Source organism: Cyprinus carpio, chromosome A6, assembly GCF_018340385.1.
Source record: "Cyprinus carpio isolate SPL01 chromosome A6, ASM1834038v1, whole genome shotgun sequence".
NCBI lineage: Eukaryota > Metazoa > Chordata > Actinopteri > Cypriniformes > Cyprinidae > Cyprinus > Cyprinus carpio.
Genome location: NC_056577.1, coordinates 13,881,627 through 13,906,804, shown reverse-complemented (window position 1 = coordinate 13,906,804; position 25,178 = coordinate 13,881,627). Strand labels below are relative to the sequence as shown.

The window sequence follows — 25,178 nt, the reverse complement described above, 5'->3', positions numbered from 1 at the left end:
ATTGTATTAGAACATTTGAATGTAGCATGAAAAAAGGTACTATTTAAAAGCAACATTTTCTACATGAGGCCTTTTAAAGATATCAGCACATTCAAAAATTTGGATTAATCCCAGTTAATTTTTGTTATATTATTTTGTTTATCAATAAATCTTTACTTAGTTCATTAGTTAATTCATGACTCTGAGGTGTGGGCCGTTTAATTTTCGTTTCTCCGCCTACTGTGGTTTAGTTTCGTTTTCAGTTTGGGCGTAGATGACTGTGTTCGTTGTCAGTGGTGGATGTTACATTGGACGTGTCAAAATGGCGGAAAATATATCTCTATTGGGTCTCGAGGAAGAGTTGACTTGCAGTATCTGTTTATGTCTATTCGAGAATCCGGTGAGTTTAATCTGTGGTCACAGTTTCTGCGCCAACTGTCTCGAAGCGACATGGAACGACAGTGTGTCATCTATGTCCTGCCCTCAGTGCCGAATGGTGTTCCTCAGTAAACCTGAACTAAAGAAGAACACCGTCCTCAGCGCGGTGCTCGATGCCTATAGAATAAAAGCGGGTGTTTCTGAACCCGTCAAGGAACATTTTGAGGTGAAAAAGAAAGATCCAGATGAGATCAAATGTGACAACTGCATGGAAGCCAAAGCGGTCAAAACTTGTCTGACATGTATGGCGTCTTATTGTGAGGATCATGTCAGGCCTCACCGAGAGAATGCCATTTTTCGGGCCCATCAACTGGCTGATCCCCTGCCAGATCTGATGGAGCGTCTCTGTTCAGATCATGGCAAATTGATGGAGTTCTACTGCAGTCAGCACCAGAGTTGCATTTGCAGTACCTGTCTGCAGGACATGCATAAAGGCTGTGAGTTTATCACGGCAGATGAGCGGCGCTTCAAACAAAAGGTAGGGCCTAGTTCATCAATTAAGGAACAACTTAAAAGGCAGCTCAACAGAAGACAACAGTTTTGTTATCCAAGTGTCCAGTTCTAGATTTGTTCTCATCTGATAGTGTCAGTGAAGGCAAAATAAAAATATTTAAGAATGATTGTCTTTTAAGCCCTAACTGAGCAAGCCAAAGGCAATAGTAGCAAGAAACCACAGAACAGACTTATACACTGATCAGCCACAACATTAAAACCACCTGCCTAATATCATAGGTCCCCTCTGTGCTGGCAAAAAAGTTCTGGTGCACTGAGGCATGGATTTTACAAGACTTCTGAATGTGTTCTGTGGTATCTTGCACCAAGACATTAGCAGTAGATTTTTAAGTCCTGGAGGAGGTGGGGCCTCCATGAATTGAATTTGTTGGTCCAGCACATCCCATAGATGCTCAATTGGATTAAGATTTGGGAAATTTGGAGGCCAAGGCAACACCTTGATCTCTTTGTCATATTCCTTAAACCATGGTGGTATGTGTAAAAGTAACATCCATATAAATGCCAGGGCGCTTCTTTCTGCTGGCATCCCTTTCACGGGTAAATGACACACACGCACCGGCCATCTACAGTGCCTGATTTAAAGAAAACATAATTTATCAGACCAGGTAACCTTCTTCCATTGCTACAGTTTGAGCTACAGGAGCTCTTTTGTGTGACCAGACAGGCTAGCCCTCACTCCCCGCATGCATTGAGAATTGGGTGGCCAAGACCCTGAATCTGGTTCTTTTCACTTGGCCGTTTTTTTTTTTTTTTCTACTTCCAAAACATGAAATTTAACGTGCTGCCTAATTCTACCCCTTGCCAGGTGCCATTGTAACAATATAATCAATTTTATTGACTTTATCTGTCAGTGTTTTTAATGTTGTGGCTAATCATTGTATTATTATATTGATTAGTTGTATCACTAATTACACAGCTTTTCACCACATAAATAAAGATAAGGACATACAATGTTATTTAAGAAGAAAGTGTTTTAAAATCTTACCTGTTTATTATCTTAAATCCATTACAGTGAACAAAACAATCATTCTGGCACCAAGATGATCACTTCAACAATATTATAGCTGGCCAGCTGTTAATACTGAAGTTCTCCAGTTTAATTTTACAGTAAATACAGTCAATAACTGAGGCGCAAGATGATAGCAGTTGAATTTGAATGAAAAGACAGAGAGCAAAGCAGTGTGATTTGAGAGATGTGAAAGAAATCACCGGCCTCAAATACCCAGATGAGCATTATGTTATTTGGCATTGCTAATAACAACGGTTGTTATAGGGTAATAGCACACCTTAGAATTGCGTAACTTGACCAATCAGGATCAAGCAGAGAGAGAGCCGTGTAAAATATTTGATGTGTGTTATATGTATGCTAGCTTACTTAAGTACTGAGGAGCTGAACCATCCAGGGCTTTATGGTTAATCAGCAAGATGTTAAGATATATATATGTTGCATCAAGGGGCATTCCATCCCAAATCAAACATTGTCTCGTAATATTGCTCAGACTGTCCCAGATATATATGGCTTTCTTTCCTTAGATGAGCACAAACAAAGATTTTTAGAAAAATTATTCATTTCTATGAGTCCATATAATGCAAGTGTACAGGACCTCCAAAGTTGACACTTTAAAACCACACTAAGTGAACATGACGGAAATTCATGTGACAAACTATAAACCATTGCTTCCATACAACTATCATAGGCAGGTTCATAAGTTTGCATTTAACATAGCCTAGACGTCAGCATGTTGTGAAACTTGGTCGGTTCTCTTTGATAATCCTCTGTGCTTCCACATAGCAGATTTTTTCCCCCCTGAATTTAGAATTAGGAAGTTACTAGTTCTCCAGTTGTAATATCAAGTATGCATTCCATTACTTTTGTGAATCAGTAGGTTTTGCCAGGCCTCAAGGAGATATAGAGTTGTCTGTTGTCAGCATAACAGTGTAAACTAACACTGTTTCTTAAAGGAATACTCTACCCCAAAATGAAAATTTTGTCATTAATCACTTACCCCCATGTTGTTCCAAACCTGTAAAAGCTTTGTTCATCTTCGGAACACAATTTAAGATATTTTGCATATTTTGGATTCTGTGATTGTCCCATAGACTGTCAAGTAAGTTACACTGTCAAGGTCCAGAAAAGTATGAAAGACATCGTCAGAATAGTCCATCTGCCATCAGTGGTTCAACCGTAACGTTATGAAGCGACGAGAATACTTTTTGTAAGCGAAGAAAACAAAAATAACGACTTTATTCAACAATTCCTTTGTCAACATTTTCCTCTGTGTCTCTCCATATCACTGTATGCTGTGTGTGCTCTTCTGTATCAGCTGCGCCACAAGGATGTGCTCTTTCTACGTGTATTTAGCTTTGATTTGAAAGAAAACAGCACCTCCTTGTGGAGCGGCTGATACAGACTGTCTTTCATACTTTACTGGACCTTGACAGTGTAACTTACTTGGCAGTCTATGGGACAGTCCCAGGTCTCCCGGTTTTCGTCCAAAATATCTTAAATTGTGTTCCGAAGACAAACAAAGCTTTTACGGGTTTGAAACGACAAAGGGTTAAGTGATTGATGACAAAATTTTCATTTTGGGGTGGAGTATCCCTTTAATGATATCTCCCAAGGGAGCAAAATGGTGAAAAGCAACGGTCCTAGTACTAAGCCTTGCTACACTCGTCATCGTGATCATTATGACATTTTTTCATTTACTACTACAAAGTGATAACGGTCAGAATAAATATGATTTAAAGGAGTCATATGATGTTGCTAAAAAGTAGGGATGTAATGACTCACTCAACTCACAATTCGATTGGATTCATGATTTTGATTTCATGATTCGATTCGATTCAAATTTTTATTTTATTATTTTTACAAAATGAGATTTAAGACAAGTTGTAAATTAAATGTGTCCTTTTAAATTCTTGGACAAAATGCTGCACATTTCTTTGTGAAATTTGAAATATAACACTATAATAATATATTAATATAGCACTTGCATATTATTGCTCTTTTGTTGGTTTTGATTGCTTCTATTGTCCTTATTTGTAAGTTACTCTGGATAAAATCGTCTGCTAAATGACCAAATTTAAATATAATGTAAATGTAAATAACAAAACTTAATTGAAATTTTAAAACAAGACCCCAATCAAATAAATAACACAAATAAAATAAATCTCTTCATATAAACAAAATAAGGCTTTGTCTGTGCTCTCTTACATTTAAAATTAGAGGCAACCATTGCATTTTAATCATTATTCAAACAAAGATGCTCCATATTTGCAACATGAGCAGTTTTTATTCTAAATTAGATTATATTTTTGCTTCAAATTTCGAAATTATACAATGTTTTTACTTCAGTTTTGTGAAACTATACATAAAAATATCTGCTGAAACAGCAGATGAGCTATAGGAGACGCAGATTCACTCTCTGCCAGCAGGTGGCGCATAAAGCCTTTCCTTGGTTTCCGCTGTAAACGAAGCAGAGCTGCACTTATGAACATTAATATGCATTATACAGAGGCAAGATTAAAAGAAAAAATACCATCTAAACTTTTCTTTTGTAAGTTCAGTTCAGACTTGGATTTGTTTTAATTTAAACTCCTACCCCTAAATGAATCGCGATTTGTTTAGCATCTCAACCAATTTGAATCGTCACATATTTGAATCAATTTTCAACTGGTTAATCATTACTACTACTACCTACTAGTACCTATTAAAAAAGTACAGTGTTTTGTTTTTGTTTATTTGGTGTAATGCAATGTGTTTGTGCCGTTTAAGGTTCAAAAAGCACATTATTTTCCACATAATGTACAGGTGCATCTCAATAAATTAGAATGTTGTGGATAAGTTCATTTATTTCAGTAATTCAACTCAAATAGTGAAACTCGTGTATTAATAAATTCACTGCACACAGACTGAAGTAGTTTAAGTCTTTGGTTTTTTTTAATTCTGATGATTTTGGCTCACATTTAACAAAAACCCACCAATTCACTATCTCAACAAATTAGAATACTTAATAAGACAAAAAAAAAAAAAAAAAAGAACATCTTTAGTGAATTGTTGGCCTTCTGGAAATTATGTTCATTTACTGTACATGTACTCAATACTTGGTAGGGGCTCCTTTTGCTTTAATTACTGCCTCAACAAAAAGTACTAGCCCAAGTAAAACCAAGCTTCCTAAACACAAGTAAGCAGACACAAATTATAATAGAACAAAGATACATACGAAATCAACCTACTTTGAAAAACTTTTTTTTTTAATTAATAAGAAATATTATATTGTATAAAGTAAATGTACAAATAGACTGAATAGTCTTCACTGTATAAATTCAATATACATTAATTCTTATTTTACAAAAGTGATTCAGTCAAGGACAGTGTGATTTTCTTTCTGATGTTTGATTTACATTATTGACAAAATGGCAACAGCAGCTATATTGGGCTGCTTTAGAGGAATAGTTCACCCAAAAAAATAAATAATTATATATATATATATATATATATATATATATATATATATATATATATATATATATATATATATATATATATATGTTGTTTTAAACCTGTTTGAATTTCCCTCTGTTGTTTGCTGAACGCAAAATAATATATTTGGAACCATACTGGTAACAAAAAATAAAAATACACTATTGGAGTCAATGGGGACCAGAAACTGTAATAAACAATAAAACAATAAAAAAAAAACTAACAATAAAATCTGTGTGGAGGATGGCGCTGTTTTTATCTGCTCCATGTGCCCGGTCCATTTGCTGTTCCACAACTTCTACTTCATAAAAAATAATCAGGTTATTTTACTAAAGCTGATGGAGTAGAAAAAAAAAGAAAGAAAGAAAAATGACAAACAGCAGATAAAACAAAGTCAGTAAAATCAGTAATTTTTTTTTCTGAGCCCCTCTCTCACATTTGTTTTAGAATAGCTGACATTTTACTTATCGAAGATTGTTCTTTGCGTGACCATTTCCAGATTTTGCCATAACCAAGTCAAGAGTGGAGGTGAATGTGGACATCAAGCGCAGCTGATCACCTGATAGATACATGTACAGTTCGTTCAGAAGTCAAATACACAATAAATGCATTTGATTAGTAAACCAAATTCAAACATGACGTTTCAATCTCTAATGGTAATACATGGAATTTACGGTAAAACTCCACTAAATAATAGCGCTAATAAGTGGGGGAGTGGTTGGGTGTTTTCACTCCAGATTGGCACTCCAGTCAATCTACTCCACAGCCAATCAGGGGCCCCCTCCTTGTTCTAAGCAACTAAAGATGATTATGACAGTAAATTAAATTAATATGATAAAACCAGGCTGCATTATCAAGCAGCATAACAGACCAGATGACACCGGAAGCCTTGGACATTTAAGTTACAAATGGCTGTACACCCTCTTACATTAAAATGGAAGTATCCACTTTACTTTAAATGTGGCCTGTAACAATGTGAACACAGACAAGCACAGAAAGCAGAATACAAACAGTGAAACAATGCAGTGTTGTTGTACTAAATATCAGGACTCTTTCACTGCTAATCATCCATTTTAATTTGACAACCATAACAAACTATTGTATAACTTTTTTAATTAAATTACGCAATAACAGATTTTGACAAGTTTTTTTTTTTTTTTTTATCTCTTAGACATGCTGACTTAAACTAAGCAAACAACAGAAGCATAATGTCCAATAATTATAATATGTGCTTGCTTGTTTTCAGGGTTTGTATTATTTGGTATGTAAACATTTAGAAGGACTGTGCTGTCTGAAACATACGCAATGAAGGGATTCCTTGCAATACTTAGTTGTTATTCTTAAAACTATTTTAGACTGACCTGACTGACAAGCTCAACATCCTTGAAGTCAAAACTGACAAGAATCAGCAGGTTATCACACAGATGAAGGAGCAACAAAACAAATTAAAGGTTGGCATATTTTTATTTTGGAATTTTTAACAGAATCAGATAAAGGTACTGTAAGAGATGACAAGAAGTGCACATACTGTTTTAACTATCACATACTGTATGTCAGCAGGTGAAGCTCTTATTTCCTTTGGTTTTGATTTTCCAGGACTCAGCTGTAACCCGCAAGCGTATTCTTGAGGCTGAATACAGGCAGATCAGAGAAATGATTGACCGAGATGAGAAAGAAGCCATTCTTGCTATCGATAAGGAACAGGAGAAAGGTCAGAGCAAACTGGTCTCCCTGATGAAGAAATTCAATGAGAACATCGAGAAGATGAATAGGACCAAATCTGAGATCAACAGTCTGCTGGACCAGTCACAGTCACTAGAATTCTTAAAGGTGATCCACAGTGACCACAGTGATCATATGACCAAATGCTGAAATAAATTTTTAGATGTATATGTGCCTTAGATGTATATAGAATTAAATATTCTGTATGAAGCACAGTGCTGGGGTAGGATCTCTTAAAAAAAATGAAAAGTCAATTCAAGATGTGCTTTATACTGAATCCTTTTTTTTTAGCTTACCTAAATGTCTTTCAATGCAGACTGTATGTTTGTATTCTTTACTTTATCAATCTCTGTCACAGGCCTACGTGGATTTGCCCTCAGTGGTAATTTTTGAGCCCTATAACCCTCGCATAAATCTGGAAGGTAAAGAGGTGATTGCTTATCATTCCTCTGCAGTTGCACTGAAGGAATGGATCACCAAATTAATGGATCATCCATTAGAAAACAGAATCTCTGTACTTAAACCAGGTGTGTTAGTGCAGATCTTGTATAAATTGTGCAGCATGTTTTGATGCTTGATGTTTTGATGTTTGTATATAGCAACACCACACATAGTCTTAGTGCATACTAAAGGCTGATTTATACTTCTTTACGCCGTAGGCTATGCGTCAGTTTTCATTTATACTTCTGCATCGTTGTCTGCATCAACGTGCAGTACACATGCAAACTGCTAGTATGCAGTGTCCACGGGCATGTTGCTGGTGTAACCCACAGTACCACGAAAAAAGCCAAAGAAGAAGCAGCTCGTCGGAGAAGCATTATAGCCGTGATGGCGGCAAATAAATATCAAATCATTAAATCATTATTTAAAACTACAAAAAGGAGACAAGAACGGAACAGGAGAAAATATGGCATTCTTTCAATGTCCACAAGGACTTGTACCACGGCAGATCAACATTGTTTGTCGCGGACAACATGATAAGACACTTGTTCTTTGCTTTGTTTTATTTTATATAAGAAGGTGTATCAGTAAAATAAATTAAAGTGCACATTATAAACACACACCAAACTCAAGTACATACGGAGGAAGGGGTTCTAGCAGACCAATCACAGCGCTTGGGGTCTGCGTAGAATTGACATGCTGTTAGATTTTTGGAGAGGTGCACGTCAGGCTTCGCCGTAGGCTACGGCATAGGGTGTGCGTCTATGCGTAGGCTACGGTGTAGGTTCGATGCAGAAGTATAAATCAGCCTTAAGATTTCTGATATACATATGTTTTTACAGAGTTTGAGAAATCTGTTTTTGGTGAAGGTGAGATTGTGTTTTGAAATAATTGGTGTGGAAATCTAGGACATACTAATCATATAAAGCATTTTTTATACAAGTGATTTTGTTGCCAGTTATATGTATGTTGAGGTTATTCTAGGGCTAGGTGATACGGCAAAAAAAACAAATATATATATATATATATATATATATATATATATATATATATATATATATATTATATATATATTATATATATATATATTTTTTTTTTTTTTTTTTTTTTTTGAATGTTTGACCAATTCCCAATTTTTATTTTAATTTATTTATTTATTTATTTTTACATTTAACTAGTCACCTTAAAATGTTAATACAACACTATTTAAGCAACGTAATTATAAATACAACATGGTTTTAGTAACATTTATAATTATATATATACATTTTGCCAAAACATTGTTTTTGGCAAAACATTAAATTCCAATGAATCTATAAAATCTGAAAAATTGACCCAGCCCTTGGGCTTTATTCTTAATAAAACTGCTGCCAGAAGATTTTAACCACTTCTCTAATCCTCTGGGTCTAGGAAACCAGTTCCCAGTATTCCTAAGTGAGACTCCTGCCCTTCTGCAAAATCCAAGAGACATGTGTAAGTTGTAACTTCCATGTAACTGAATGGAACTTTTTTACCTCTTGATTCAGTATAACCTAGACCCATTCATCCATACATTCATCACTATTTTTTCTCATTTAATTTTAAATCATTCTTTTCCCAATATGTTTCAGCACATATGAGATCTCCCAGTCCAGATCCCGTTCCCAAAGCCAAGCTTTCAGGAGCTAAACAGAAAACTTCAAGTGAGTCAACTGCTTATATGTTTTGGACATAGATTAATCATAGATTAAAATGTACACCTTCCTCTCATTGTTCTTCTCTATTTCTTGATAGACAAGAGTGTTAATAAAGATCAAAAGGACCACAAAGAGCGTAAAGACCAGAAGCCAAACAGTAAGTTCTGACCACCCCTCAATATGTTAATTATTTTTTCATTTATTAATTTGTTTCATAATTTTTTTTTATTTTTATTATTTTAATTTTACATGTCTTTGCCAGAATCTAGGAATCACTCTAAAGGAGCAAATCCCGTTTTCTCCAAAAGCATGGACATTGACAATGCAGATAAAACTGTAGACATCCCTGACATAAGTATGTGGAAAAAGTTCTTGTTTATTCATGTCCTCCTAAATGTAATCTTTACTGTAAGGGGTCTTTGCTCCAAAACTACACCATTTACTGCCATTCTAGAATAGACTGCAGATTCTACTCTAAAAGCAGAAAAGCAATATATCAGACCAGGTGTTTTTTAAATGGAGTTAATTGGTACACAGATGTTCAGGAGCAGGGGCACGCCCCAAACAATCACCTGACTTCCCGAAACCTCCATATATCGGGCCACCTCATACCCTACTGTTTGTTTCTTTCTCTCGAACCCACCCTTCCCTCCATTTCTCATCCATATAGCCAAACTTATCCCACATTCTCTTTCTTTCAGGTTGTATCTGGGGGTCCTAATTGTCTGGCCTAAATATATGATAGAGATGGTACCCCCACCCTGAGTCTCTCTGAGCCATCAATTGTAGATGCCCTGATCAACCTGACCACCATCCCATCCCCTCTACCCCTTTGTCCTCTTTCTACTCTTCCCCAACACTCTGTTCAACTAACAGTTTCATAGTGAATTATTGAATGTCATGCAGGGGTGCAGTTCCCACACAACGAAGTAGTATTAATTAATGTACATGTGTACTATTCAAAAATGGCACTGATTGTTAATACAATAAAATATATAGATTGAAGTGTGTGTGTGTGTGTGTATATATACATATGTACATATATATATATATATATATATATATATATATATATATATATATATATATATATATATATATATATATATATATATATATATATATATACATAAAATGAAAAAATAGAATGTACTACATGATAGCTTTTTTATTGTACCTTTGTGCATGATCTAAGAAGAAACTATGCTTCTAATCACAGGTTGAGAGCTATAGTTCCACCACACAAGTTTGCAACCCTGTTTGCAAATGTTTGCTGAAACTATGGTTTCATGAAACAGCAAATTTTTTAATTTTGTGTGTAATGACAGAAGAACGATTGTTGGCTAAAAGTGCTATTAGAAAACGCACCTCTAATTGATTGGATTCGTTATATTAAGGTATTAATAAAATGAGCTAACCTTTCATTCCCTTTGGAGAAAATATTGTAGTGGTTTCTGTAATCTTTTTATTTATTTTTATTACTTTTTCTCATTACAGATTCACTTGCTATTTCACCAGCTGTGCAAAACTTTATTAAAAGAAGTGACCTTCTTAAATGTGAGTATAAGATAGTTTAGATTTTATCCACTTGTTCATGTTCATCACCTTTTACATCTATATGCTTGTGTTTCTCCTGTCTAGATGGTACTATCCTCAATTTTGACTTCAGAACAGCTCACAAGCGGATCTCACTGTCTGAAAACAACACCAAAGCGACAGTCTCGGACGAAACTGCTCACTATCCAGATATTCCCCTTCGCTTTTCTGTCTGTTCCCAGGTGCTCTGCACAAAGGGTTTCTCTCAGGGCCGTCATTATTGGGAGATCAAAATGAGCAGTAACAACTTCTGCGGATTGGGACTTGCATATGGAAGAATCAACCGCAAGGGTCCCTCTAGCCGTCTGGGGCGTAATGCAGACTCCTGGTGTGTGGAGTGGTTTAACGTCAAGCTTTCTGCATGGCACAACAGCATCGAGACGGTGCTGCAGAATCCCAACCCAAGCCGCGTGGGCGTCTTGCTGGACTGTGATCAGGGAAGTGCAACATTCTATAATGTGCAGGACCGGATCTACCCCTTCCACACATTTGTCTTTCCTTTCACTGAGGCTTTATATCCAGCTTTTTGGATCTTCTCAAATGGTTCTTCTGTCTCTTTGTGCAAGCTCAACAACTGAAAGTGTATATGTTTATTTTAATGTATTGATGTTTTGTTTATCTTTGGAACACAAATTAAGATTTTTTTTAATATTCTTTTTTTGTCCATGGAGTAAAAGTCCACACAACCTGAATGTTCAAGCTTCATGTTTTATGAAATCATTAAAGGATTTTCAATGGATGGGCACATATAATTATGATATATTAAAAATATCTTAATTTTTGTTTCGAAGATGAACAAAAGTATTTTGGGTTTGGAAAGACAGGAGCATGAGTAAAATATGACAGTATATTTATTTATGTGTTTTAAACAAGTCAGGTTTGGTGAAAATAATCTTTTTAATTCTAATTTATGTGTTGTGATTTTACAGAATGCTTAAAGCAGTCTTTTTAATCTATAAATGTCCAGTAATGTCTTTTCATGTTGACCAAAAAATAATACCAAATAAAAGGAAATTAAATATTGATTTAGGCTGAAATTATTTAACTAAGAAGAACAAGAAAGCAGAGTGATACAAGAGACACTTGCACAGTTATGTTGAAAATATTTTAGCTGAAAAAAGAGCAAGACAAAAGTTTAGTGGTCATTATACAAAAAGATTTGACTTGATTGGTACGATTGACAAAAATCAAGTATTACAGAGAGTGGTATAATAAATGGTTATGCATCATTGTTCCAGAAAGGGGAAAATTCATTGTACATATGAGATTTGCAAATGTGACACATTATTTAATCTTACTTTGTTCTCTTTGTTTCTGTTATTTTTGGAGATTTTAGTTGTGAGTTTAAAGTGTTCAACATCATCACATGAGCACAATTGACATTTGTTGGTTTTGTCACATCGGTAAAGTCCATTGGCAGTGTGCTCCAGATAGAGTTGTCTTGGTTCCTGGTCAAAGTATCCTGGCTGTGTCCAGTCAGTTTTTAAGTATGTGTAATTCTGTCAAACCAACAAGTGTTAAATGTCAGTTAAAAATGAAACATTCAACACCAGTAGCCATGTACAGTATATATGTAAATCAAACTGTTATAATATATATATATATATATATATATATATATATATATATATATATATATATATATATATATATATATATATATATATATATATATATATGTATGTTATATATATATATGTGTATGTGTGTGTGTGTGTGTGTGTGTGTGTGTGTGTGTGTGTGTGTGTGTGTGTGTGTGTGTGTGTGTTTTTATATATATAAGATGTATGTTGTGTTATTCACTTTGCAGTATTGTATCATTATAAAAATATAGCTCAGAAAGTTTAGTAGTAAGTCATTTATTGTTTGCTTTATGCAGTATTACAATATTGGGTGATGCATCATATAGAATAACTGAATTTTTTTTTTTTAACTCTACAATATAAATATTTATTTACATAAAGTAAAATAATACCAATAAAAGCATGACATGAACATGTCTCATATAAGAATAAATAATATCTAGATTTATTATTCTTTCTCTCTCATCTTCTGTTCTAATGATAACATTTGTGAAATTGTTATTTCTAATATTATAAATAAACCAAATCTTTGACTGAAGATTTCTTCATGTTGTATAATTTATATAATCTCCAACTTGTAATATATGTTGATATGTTACCTGGGCACATTCAAACAAGCCTAGTTTCACATTAAACACAATGCCAGCAGCAGCTACTGTCAGATAAAAACTAGGCTTCATTTGCATTTGAAAAACAAGACATAAGCCATGGGTGTTAACCAAATGTTGTTTCTAGCATACAGAAGTCAGTGCTAAATATTTCAACCTTCAATATTCAATAGAGATTCCCATTTAATGTAATACTCCCAAAATATTAAAATGATAAACCAGTAGTCCCAAGGAGAATACTATTCTTGTTGAAAATCCCTTTGACACATTTAGAGCATGTGTGAAGTCTAGATTTAGGAATATGACAGGTGTCTTTGGGTGGAGGGGGTGGGGGAATTTACAGTTGTAAAGAAAATGTTTTACTCACAAACACTGCTTCAGTATTTAAACACATAAACATAATGGAAAAAGTCAGTTTTTTTTTCATGACACTAATCAAAAAACACAATTTTGATTTTATCGAAGCATTCACAAGTTTGAGTAAGACTTATACAGCAATCAACATTTTGATATGCAACTGATGAAGATAATTTACCAGGAAAATATTCAGTCTGAGAAAAAAAAAGGATAAATACTGTAAGGGAAATTTTCAATTAATCAATTATATCCAAATATACTTCATATATTAACTGAAATATTGCTTTGATATTATGAAATGCTATATGGGTGTTCACGTGTGAGGCCTGCTTGGTCTGAATATGAGTAGATGTAACAATGACCTGCTTGTTCTCGCTTGCTTAGGATAAACAGAATACCATCTTGAATTTCGGTAAGACGCTACGAGGAATAAGACATATAAATTTTTTTTTTCACACTTTCTTAGCTATATATGGTATTAAGGAGACGACCATTGGGAAAACAATGGGCCAAAGTGTATAAAAGTAGAGATGCATGCTCCCTTATTTTTGTCACACATATGGCAGTGCTCACTGCAAAATTTTTTGAACTTCTTGCAAGAATAAAAATTTTAAAGACTTTTAAAGTCTCTGGCCATGTTCTTGATTTAAGAAGAAAAAAATCTACACTTTATCTAGAATATTTTGGTAACACTCTTCTAAACCTTCATAATTATGGATGAAAAATGGCTGTGATTTAGATTACAGTTCTTTTAACAATCTGTAAGATTTTTTCAGTAAAAATCACTCTGAACATGAAATTAACTATGAAATGAACTAAACCAAATTATAAACTGCTCAAAGGCATTACATCAGCAAAACCTCAGGTTTATCAAACAAGGTTTTGATAATATGTGCAACTCCTGCAAAGAAAGGTGACACTAGTTCAGGGAGAGAATGTCATGTGCTTAGATATGACTATATGAAATGCCTGACATATAACCACTCGTAAAAAGTAAATTTTTCTTTTCTATCCTGGCTTAGTTTTTCAAGAACTTTACCGTTCTTATGCTACAATTGCACTGAAAGCAGAAAGACTTGGAAGAGTGGGACTAAAGAAAATAATCAGGAAGCCTATTAGGGTGGTTATATTCTAGGCAAAGTAAATTTACTCAAGCAGGGTGCATAAAAACATAAATCTCTATGGAAAAGTGGAGAAAATAAACAATGAATAAACACAATAAAAATGCCTGATGATCAGCATATGCAAACAGCAAAATAAAGAATGGTATCTTAATGCAGTGCTCTGAAACATTTTACTGCTATTTCATAAAACCAATAACACAAGTTGAATAGTTGCAAAATAATAAGATATTAATGGCAAGTCCATTTTACTAAATCTACTCTAGATTCAAGCAGTGCAAATGTGTTTCACAAAAGGAGTAACAAAACATAATGTCCCAAATAAAATAATTTCACAGCTTAATTTATACAACTCAAATACAAGATTTCTGCAGTGAGTTGTATTTTCACAGACCTATGGCACTCAAGATCAGTGCAAAACATTTGCGTCTAAGCAGCTTTGTTTGTAACATTCTCCACTGAACTGAATTTGTCTTTTTTATAATTGCCTGAACTCTGTTAACAACTGAATATGATTCCATTCTGGACTATATGGCTAAAACCTGAGCCACTTCTCAGAGCTTCCAGGTAGCACTCCCTGGCAAAAAACAAAACAAAAAACAAAACCTATGCACGCAAATCTACAAAACCAATGTCAGAGATAGACATCTTCAAGATGTGCTTGAGAGAGAAGGGGCTTTTAAACTCAGAAATAACCACCGCAGATGTTATTACTGGAGCAGCACATGCACATTATGTACATTTACGTTTATGACATCACACATTTATCACATCAGGGTGTCTTCCTTTCATGCTGTGCTACTTTCTGGGGTGGAAATAGCACAGACAAAGTGATTACAGCCTTACTAAGACTCTGTCACTGTTTCCTGTGTGTTGCTAGTTGTGTCAATGTGTTCGGCTGAGGGTTCTTCACACTCTGAGGCGCTGGAGTCATCATCATCTGTCTGTTCTGCACTGTGGTACAGCATGAGGGCCTGGGTCTTATGGGTAATGGTGATGGTGCATGGACCCTGCGCCCATGGCTCTCCATCCACCTGCATTGGCATCCGAGAACTCTTCAACACCAGCTACCACCAAAAAGCAAAGGATAAATATAGTGCTTTATACAACACATATTATTTCAAAGCAGCTTGACAGTATTAAACAGGAAAAAAAGAATCAATAATGCAAACTTCTTCAAACATGAGGGGAAAAAAAAATCTGCTTTAAAGCATCTCTAAAGACAATAGTGTCATTATTCAGCTCATTTCAGTTTAGTGTTGGTTCAATCCAGTTCAATAACAGAACATGCTGCAAAATTCAGCTATATAGCAGCTCTACAGAAGACAATTGTGTCATCATCCAGCTCAATTCAGTTCAATATTTGTTTTCATTTAATATCTTTAGCAAAGATTTGTGGATTGTTATTATTCAGCAACAAAATATTTTAACTGTCTTTTCCCTTTTGTGATCCAAGTGAAATTGCTTCTTGAACAAGAAAAATGTAGGGAGAGATTTGAATTTGTCTTTCAGAAGTTGATTGGATCGTTGGATTCCTGTTGCTTGCTAATTACTGCAGTCATTTTATGAGATTGGAAAGTTGCTGGAGGGACAGCATTGAGACTTTATGATATTTTATGCCTTGTAGTTATGACATATTATGTTAAATATTGCAGGTTATTGCAGCTTTCATTTTGAATAGACTGGCTGGGTTCACAAGTATATTAAATTGACATATATGATTATATGGACTGTGTACTGAAAAAAAATATTAAACAAACTTGCTATAGACACACACTAAAAGTGGAGACGTTGTAGTGTTTTAAGCCTCATGGAGGATTTTTATATCTTACCCGTACTGTATGTGCCTGTCCCAGCCTCACAGGATTGGCCAGTTTCACCTGGATCTGTGCACAGTGGAATGAACCATACACCCCCACCACCTCTAATAAACCATCATCCACACTGAAGAAAGAAAAAGGACATAAAGGAAATATTAATTTTCAAAGGTCATCCTACTCTGATCCAGATCTACAGGTATAAATTTAATTTCAACCTAGTCTCACTAAGTCAGATCTATAAGTCTGTATAGTACAGTGTAGTATAGTAGAGTAGAGTATATAAAGTGTATAGTAGAGTGACATCTGGATTCTCACCGTGTTGGAGGATAGGGTTCATCTCCCATTCCCTCCCACAGTCTACAGCCACCACCCCAGTAGCCGATATTGCACACTATTATCCCTTCCAGACTGGGCAAATTCACTTGCTCTCCATCCAGCTCCAGCTAAAGAAGCACAATTAAGTATTAACGAGCATTAGTACAATAATCATGCAGCACCTTCCATATGTGTGGAGATAAAGAGAAACTATAAACTCAAGTGTCATTTATTAGAAACAGGATTTTGTGCAGTTTATGCTTAAATATGCACTTTTGGTCACAGCCGTGGTCTAGTGTTTTCAGCACGTTGATGCAGCTGACTACATAATCTCAAAGGTGCATTTTGTGTTCATCTTCATAACATTAAAATACTTTCTCCTATTTCAGGTTTATGCACCAAAAAAGTGGATTAGAAGATTGTAAACACTGCAGCAAGTATAATTGCTAGGTCTATTGAGCAGCCTCTGTCTTTTGGCATTTGGCATTTGGATTGGGTCATACTGTTTGTATGAACAACGGTAGATAAGGCAATATTTGGAAAACCGGTTTAAAAAAAGTAATAATGTTTTTAATTCCATCTGTTGCTGCTAGCGGTGCAGAAATTACATTAAGTAAAACCTGTTCTCACATAAACACCAGGAATCAGTAACTAAAAGGAACAATATAGAGCTGTTTCTTGAAGCCGTTTGTTGTATGCCAATTCGCCTACTTATACTATGTCCTACAAGTATGCAGCAATAGATTCTTGAGGCAGGAATACACTACACAATCCTTGCCACAATTTTCTCCTGATTTACAGTTGGCGCCAGTTGCTAAAAGTCAAAGCAAGGCTGCAGATTTGAGTTGTCAGATTTCATAAAAAAAATCACATAGTATATGAAGGTCACAAACTCCGCTTTTTTAGCTTCAGACTATGATTCCGTCCAGTCGGAGGATATCAAACATCCAATTGGATTCATTTGTCACACGTCTCCTAGCAACAAGGAGCATGTTTCTGCATGGGTTTGATGTGATTGTAACTATTTTAAAGTCTTGTAGTTTATGATCCTCAATTGTTTATTATATGATGGCCTGTTTTCCTCTGTGACTGTTTACAAAGTCGGAAAGTGCATGATGTCTAGTGTCATTTAGTCATTTTGTAGACGCTTTTATCCAAAGCGACTTACAATTGGGGGATACATAAAGCGATTTTTTTTTAAAGAGGCAAACAGACACAGGAAGTGCTTGTAATACCAAGTTCTAGACATTGTTCAAATAAGTACAAGCTAAAAAGAGAAAGAAAAAATAAAGAAAAATACAGTTTTTTATGATGAAGTCAAGTAGCTTCAAATTTTTTCAGTGTAGTGTATTCCAGCCTTTAGTATTTGAAAAGAGCCAAAGTAATTATGCATTTCTATTATCTCTTTTTAATGGAGTTCTGAAACAGCATTAATCATCATTACATCAATACTGAGACACCACAGTAATGAAGCAGGATGTTCTTGTCAAGGCTAAAACTCCCAGAGAACATGCTAATCATATGATGACAACAACAAAGGTCAGCAAAAAACAATCAGTGAACACTTTTGCTTGAGAACACTTGTCTCTCAACAAGCAAATTAAAATGTTTACCTCAATCCTCTTATCCAGGTCTTTACATTCTTGCACTAAACAATCTTTGGTACCATAGAGGAAATACACTGCCTGTGAGAAAAGACAATTGTCAGTATTATTAGCTGTGCATTTACAAAATACTTATGTTTTTAACAAACCTGTGAAAAATTGTGTAATAGGCCTACTAGTTGTAGATAGATAAGTTTTAGATACTATGAAACTTATTACATTCATGTTTTATTGCAAAACAATTTTGCTGCTACTGAGGTGAGACATAGTTAATGGACAGTATTGCTGCGTTTGGTTATGTTTAAGGGTGGGTTAAGGGGTAATCTCGACAGTGCATAGTTGTAGCTAAAGAAATTAATTACAGATGTAATTACAGATGTAGTACATAGTAGTTAAAGACACTTAATATAAAAGGGTCCTTTTTTTATAGTTGTGGATGTATAAATCAACAGTAGAATCATGACATTTTCTCAGTTATACATAGTTTTGACAACTGTGTATAACTTAAGTTAAATAAAGGAAATTAGATGGCTTTACAGAAATAAATGTTTTTACAATGAAATATGCCGTTTATCACATTAACAATCTTAGATGCACTTTCGATTTAATTTTCCTCAGAAATAACAAATGAAATGATGTACAGGCAATGCCTCAGACCTTATTGATGATTCGGCTGGAGAAAAAGGAGGGCGTTTTCTCTCTGTGCGCATGGAAGTTCAATGCCATGAGAGCATCAGGACCCACTGAGAAATAATTATTCATGGACAACACCTGGAGAGAAAACAACCTTAAGCTAAAATCTTAATCTCTTTTCTTCATGAATTGAACCCGTCATGATTGATTTAACTAATACTGTATTTCGTGGGATTTTATGTTAATAAATTGGTTATATTAAGATGTGCTTAGCATACAAATAATTTCATTTGCATTCTGGGGTACATTCTCCTGCTGGTCGAATCGATCATACAGTATGTTGTATGTACTGACCTTTGGCTTACGAAAATAGTTTCCTTTGGAGACAACTTGAACTTTCCACCTAACACATTAACAGCAGAAATACAAAATAAATTGAATGACAAAAGCCATTCCTCATAATACAAGACTTTAGAGCACAGCCAGGGTCTTACCTGTCCATTTTGACTACCTCAGCCTCTAGAACATTCCTGAGCACCTGTTCTACTGGAATCTCTCCAGCATATCCTGCTCCCCATCCTAAAGAGTTTGCTAAATCATTTCCTGTTCCCAGTGGCAGGATAGTCACAAGAGGGATAAACTGATCCTGACCCTACACCGAACGAGAGAGTGACAAACACAAACAATATTTTATTAACCCAAGAAACAACAAATTACTATTTTTAATGAAATAATGCCACACATGTAAATATAATCTTCACATAATTAAATGTCATTATGTGATGCTTATATTCACATTTGTGGTGTTATATAATTCTACTGTATACACATCCTACTAGCCAGGCCACATGGAAAAAAATATGCTTGGTTTACATCCTGTACTAGCCAGGCCACATGGAAATTTTTTTTGCTTGGTTTACATCCTGACTTTTAATATAATCTATAACGTTTTCAAGTCCACTCAACTATTCGGCTACAGCTCTCACCTTCAGCTTCATGGTATCAATGGCATCCAGAACCCAGCCTACTGTGCCATCTCCCCCACACACCAGAACATGCACGCTGCCTGGGGGCAGAAGAGTACACAGCTGTAGGGCTTTAGAGGGGGGCAGCTCAGAGAGATCAAACACCTGGAAGGGGAAAAAAAATCTAAATAACTAAATTATTTTGTTAAACCATTAGATAGTAAGAAGAATGTGATCATTCAAAAATAAAAAAATAAAAAAACACAAGAGTGTAAACAGAGTGAAACAGAGAGAGACTTCCTGAATATGTGAATGTAAGTAGCACAGAGTTAAGTGGCACCTGCACAGGGTTCAGGAGGGTACGGAATTCTCCCAGCAAAACTTCCCCCATGTTGTTGCCACTTCTTGTGTTTGCCAAGACCAGAACTGGAGTCCAGCCACTCCCACACCCTGCAGCAAGCTGCATGGAACAACAACAACAACAAAAAACAATTAACTATTAAATAGTCGATCAGGTTATTTTCATTATATTCATTTAGTGCACTGTGCAAGAATTGATTCAGAGATGAAAAGAACCTGAGGGACAATTTGGTTCTATTTTTGGCTGTGTTCTTCAAATGTTTATGCATATTTTAATCAATATATTTTTTTAATCTATAAATACCTTTCATTTTAAAGCCTTTATCGCTTTTTCATTTAAAAACACAAATGCTGCATTATAGAATGGAAATAATGCAAGTGTCTCAAGAAGCAAGATGCTGAAAGTCACGAAACTCATTAAAACAGTCAAAGATGTCAGTCCAAAACACTTTTACATATAAAAGCAATTAAAAAGCAGTGAAAAAAAAAAAACTGTGTAAACTTGATTCTGTTCTCATTCAGTAATTTTATTACACAGCTTTTGGTTAATCATTTAGTATACCTATAGATTTTCTGCTTTGATTATAATGTGTTTGTACCAACAATATAAATGACATTTGTAAACGCCTAAAATACATTTTAAAAAGGAAAACTACATAAAATGAATTCTCCTTTAAATTGTCACTTTTTCTCACATGGTAACCAGTACTGTATATCATATATGTAAAAAGAAGTACAATGATCATATGCATCAGCCAGGAACTTACACAACTTGGACTATACAAAAGTTTAGAACAGTGCAAAAGTATGTTAAATGGGACACACTTAATGTTTCCTACCCTCAGAATTAGCCAAAAATCTCATAATGGTCTCATATTTTCATCTCATATTTTATTTTGATTGCATATTTAATGATATTACAGGCAAAACAGCAGATTTTGAATGAATGGCTAGCTGTTATACAAGTACACACTGGAAAAATATGCATTACACTACACTTAAACTAGCACTAGGGATTATTTTTAAAAAAATATATTAACTATTATTAACTTAATAGAAATAAATTATAAGAAATAAACAGCCATTTTATCCCCTGGTTTAAACACTTTAACTGTTGGTTTCAACAAAAGCTGTTTTGGGACCAATTATTTTTTATATGTCCAAAAAAAAAAAAAAAAAAAATTTTTTTGTTTAGTTAATGAAAAACCAGCCTCTGTGCCCTATATATATATATATATATATATATATATATATATATATATATATATATATATATATTTGGGTGATTCTTAGACTATGGGCACTTTTATGTTATTTGGTTATATTTTTAAAAATACATATCATTTTGTACAAATTCATCTTTCTTTGTCAAACTAAAAATAAAACCACCTAAAAAACTTTTTACTACCTTTCTATTATGATTTTTTCATACTTTTCAGCCTCCTTATAGATGTTAAAATCACTGTTTTCTCCTTGTCACACACCCAGACTTTTAAACTTCAACAATGAAAATACAGTTTAAAAATATGACTTATCTGGTAACTATTAATGTACCTGAATTAAGCACTAGTAAAATAATTAAAATACATAATAGTATTTAATGTGAGACCACTATCAATATTACTTTTCATACAAAATAGCTGTCGCACAGTATTGGTGTCATTTCCACCACAACAATGTCCCTTTAAAAAGTTTGTGTGAAAGGTTGTTTAATAAGTTAAATAAGAGTATTTTGCATACATGAAAAGCTAATCAGTGAAGCTATCTTCCATTTTTTCATAAAACACTACAGAAATGTAATTTCCACCACACTGCCCTCTGCCCTCATGAGTTATTCAGTTTTTAAATAACAGCTGTATATTTAGATGTTGTGGAAATTGAATTTGTTCATTGCAAGTCGGAAAAAATGTAGTTGTCTCTGTTGTAATTTTATTTATTTATTTATTTATTTTTACATATGTTTGTGTTTGTGGATGGATCCTCACCTTACTGTACTCATCAGGGTGTCGTTGGCGGAGCTTGTTGACTTGATAGAGGTAATATGGAGGTATGATAACAGAGCGGAACTCTCCAAGATCACACAGATCATCATTCAGACTAGAAAGGCAGTCATCATGCACTGTGGTCTGACACCATACACACCTATATATTCCCAAATAAAAACAGCAAAGTGAGAGCACTTAGAACTGATAGCTTGTTAAAAAAACTAATGGATTTAATGGATACTGTACTGACTGCAAACCCTCTAGTAAAACTCATAATAAGAGTTCTTATCTTGCAGATAATATCTTCTTAATGAATTGTAAAAAAAAAAAAAAATTTAAAAATAAAATGGTACAAATTCTTTTTAAAAGACTTAAATCAATACTTGTTTTGCTTTGACACCCTTAAAAGCACAGCAGCCTTAACAAAAATGAATTTTAACATATGATTTCAAGTTTTGTTCTGTGTGCTCTCTGCTGCTATTGATCTGTGTCTAGGTTGTTGCCGTTTCGCCAATCCTTTTTTGCTGTAAGTTAAGATGTAAAAACACTTGTCTGTTCTTTAACATTTTCTTGTAAATATTGACTTATGACTTGAATTTGACTTTTGTAAATATTGTTAAAACTATGAAAGTTCTTGGAAGGTGGTCATCAGTTCTTTTCAAAATAGATTTATATATATATATATATATATATATATATATATATATATATATATAGTTTTTTATTTGTATTTTCTTTCTCAACTTTAAGTTCAGATTAGAAAGCTTTGTTTGTTTTTGTTTGTCTTGTTCTTTCCTCAATACTTAAATTGATTCTTATTTATTTTAACAAAGTCATTCATTCAACTTTGAAAAATTTGAAACCTTGAAAGTTGACCACGTGAAACTGCAGTTGCTTTTTTCTACTTCGATTAAAATATGAAACATGAATATCAATTTTTATTTTATTAATTTCCGTTTCATATTCTCTTCAAACGCGGTTATTAATTTTTGTCCAAAATTGTGGTACAAGTTTAAAAAATCTGACAAAATGGTTTAGAATGACAACTGGTTTAGATCCTGATGTAGCCTATTTTACACCAGGAGGACAATTTGTATTTTTAATATCTATCTATCTATCTATCTTTCTAAGAAAGCAAGAAAAACTCCGGGCTATTAAATACCTATAGTCGCAAAGTTTGGGTTGAGTCCCGCATTGCTGTTTGCACTCGGCACAATAGCTGGCGAGGGGCACATTTCCCCTGACCCACTGATGGTAAAACCTCCCATCTGTCGGTCTCTGTATCATGATCTCCTTACACGAGAGGATGCGATCTGCCCTCTGTATGCACTGCTCATCCGCACATATGCCGCAGCAGTCACAGAACGCCCCCTGCAGGATGGGCTGAGAACACACGCAGCAGTAGGTGGGCTTGTTGAACAGATCCGTGTAGTGCCAGCCGTGTTTGCTCTTTCGGAAAAGATCTTTCAGCTGAACTTTGCGTTTAGGACGCTGGAAGCTGCACCACAGTGTGATGAGCACTGGGACCAGAACAGCAACCGTGGTCCAGAGGAGCAAGGTCCACTCCTCCCTCAGCTCCTCAGTACTCTCCTCCATACCCACAAATCGTATTTTACAGGAACGTCATGCACAAGTCAGAGCAGATGGAAAAATCAGTGATTGCCTGCGATCGTCATTAGTCAAGGTGTTGAAGTTTTGACATCCCACAACGATTTTCCATTTCTAACGCCATCCGAGCAGCATCATCGCATCGCCAGGCAGTGCATCAAACCTGAGTCACACTGATGTTACAGCAAAGCCATCGTAAACACCTACTTGCTGTCAAACACTTGGTAGGCTATAGCAAGACATATTGTAGTTACACCAGATAATTATTCACGAATATGTTCTACATTTTGTTTTCAAGTGGGAGATGTCGGCATCATGTTTGTTATCCACGCATTTTAAAAGTGCATTGAAACCACTGGAATAACACAAAAAGCGGATAAAATCCTAACATGATTAATCTAGTTCAATATACGGAAACGGTAATGATGACGTAGGTTTATGACGGAACATGTTCAGTGACCAATAGGAACACAATACGTGAGACAGAACGAGCACCGTACGCTAGGCTTGTTCGAGATGCATCGGCGCTGCGCAGAACGATCGGTGTGTGACATCAAAGTACAGCGAAAGCCATAACAGAGCCGGGGCTGGGAAGAAGCAGGGGCGATTCTAGGATTTGCATTTTAGGATTTTATATATATATATATATATATATATATATATATATATATATATATATATATATATATATATATACACACAGTGTTGTGCAATTATAGATTACTTGTTACTGTCATTTAACAGTAAATCCTTACCTTACAATATTACTGTCTCAGAATTGTAATGCGCTACATTACTCCTGTATTACTTTTGAGTTACTTTCACCAGAATAACTACAGAAGTAGAACTTAACATTCTAAAATGACAAAATGTACTGCAGAGCATTTTACATCCAGTAGAGGGCATATCGATGTAGCATAATGACTGTGGGCTATCCAGGCAACTAACAATATATAGTTTATAATTGGCAAAGTGAAGGCGCAAGACAGTACCAGAAAGGATGACAGCCAGAATCACAAACGATCCAAGTCTGTTAAAAGTATGGTAGAGGTAAAGTGATTATCTGGCAATATCTGTGAATAGCTTGGGTCTATTCATATTAGACACAACAGGACTATATGTAAACTCTAATGCCATATGCAATTGTAAAATGACAAGATGCACACAATACAAAGTTCCACCAGCGAGAGAGATGAATATATATATATATATATATATATATATATATATATATATATATATATATATATATATATATATATATATATATATATATATATCAGAGGTGAACACCACACGCAGCTATTGACTGACCACGAACAGGAAATATAACTCATTTGCTTCATTTTTGATTCGTTAATGTCTTGCGGT

General features: G+C 34.6%; 2 protein-coding genes across 2 annotated transcripts; one reads left to right on the top strand and one right to left on the bottom strand.

Moving 5' to 3' along the window:
• Nucleotides 1-235: 235 nt before the first annotated feature.
• Nucleotides 236-11,873, top strand: LOC109072004 (E3 ubiquitin/ISG15 ligase TRIM25-like). Its single transcript, XM_042758134.1, has 10 exons — nucleotides 236-895; nucleotides 6,769-6,864; nucleotides 7,010-7,243; nucleotides 7,494-7,662; nucleotides 8,987-9,049; nucleotides 9,187-9,258; nucleotides 9,350-9,409; nucleotides 9,515-9,607; nucleotides 10,750-10,809; nucleotides 10,894-11,873. Exons 1-10 carry the CDS (start codon nucleotides 254-256, stop codon nucleotides 11,424-11,426), a joined length of 2,022 nt encoding a protein of 673 aa, XP_042614068.1. The 5' UTR covers nucleotides 236-253; the 3' UTR covers nucleotides 11,427-11,873.
• A 726-nt stretch (nucleotides 11,874-12,599) lies between these two features.
• Nucleotides 12,600-24,248, bottom strand: LOC109048533 (diacylglycerol kinase epsilon-like). Its single transcript, XM_019066188.2, has 11 exons — nucleotides 23,362-24,248; nucleotides 22,200-22,356; nucleotides 20,195-20,314; nucleotides 19,876-20,019; nucleotides 19,384-19,541; nucleotides 19,244-19,292; nucleotides 18,914-19,027; nucleotides 18,266-18,337; nucleotides 16,653-16,780; nucleotides 16,350-16,461; nucleotides 12,600-15,584 (listed from the first exon to the last, which is right to left on the bottom strand). The coding sequence occupies exons 1-11, from the start codon at nucleotides 23,793-23,795 to the stop codon at nucleotides 15,363-15,365; spliced, it is 1,710 nt and encodes a 569-aa protein (XP_018921733.2). The 5' UTR covers nucleotides 23,796-24,248; the 3' UTR covers nucleotides 12,600-15,362.
• Between the last annotated feature and the right edge of the window lie 930 nt (nucleotides 24,249-25,178).

Coding starts and splice junctions, on each gene's coding strand:
- LOC109048533 (XM_019066188.2), bottom strand. CDS start 23,795: ATGGAGGAGAGTACTGAGGAGCTGAGGGAGGAGTGGACCTTGCTCCTC. Junction 19,542..19,875: donor TTGATACCATGAAGCTGAAG/GTGAGAGCTGTA, acceptor CGTTCGGTGTAG/GGTCAGGATCAGTTTATCCC. Junction 16,462..16,652: donor GAACCCTATCCTCCAACACG/GTGAGAATCCAG, acceptor TTCTTTCTTCAG/TGTGGATGATGGTTTATTAG.
- LOC109072004 (XM_042758134.1), top strand. CDS start 254: ATGACTGTGTTCGTTGTCAGTGGTGGATGTTACATTGGACGTGTCAAA. Junction 6,865..7,009: donor AGCAACAAAACAAATTAAAG/GTTGGCATATTT, acceptor TTGATTTTCCAG/GACTCAGCTGTAACCCGCAA. Junction 7,244..7,493: donor AGTCACTAGAATTCTTAAAG/GTGATCCACAGT, acceptor TCTCTGTCACAG/GCCTACGTGGATTTGCCCTC.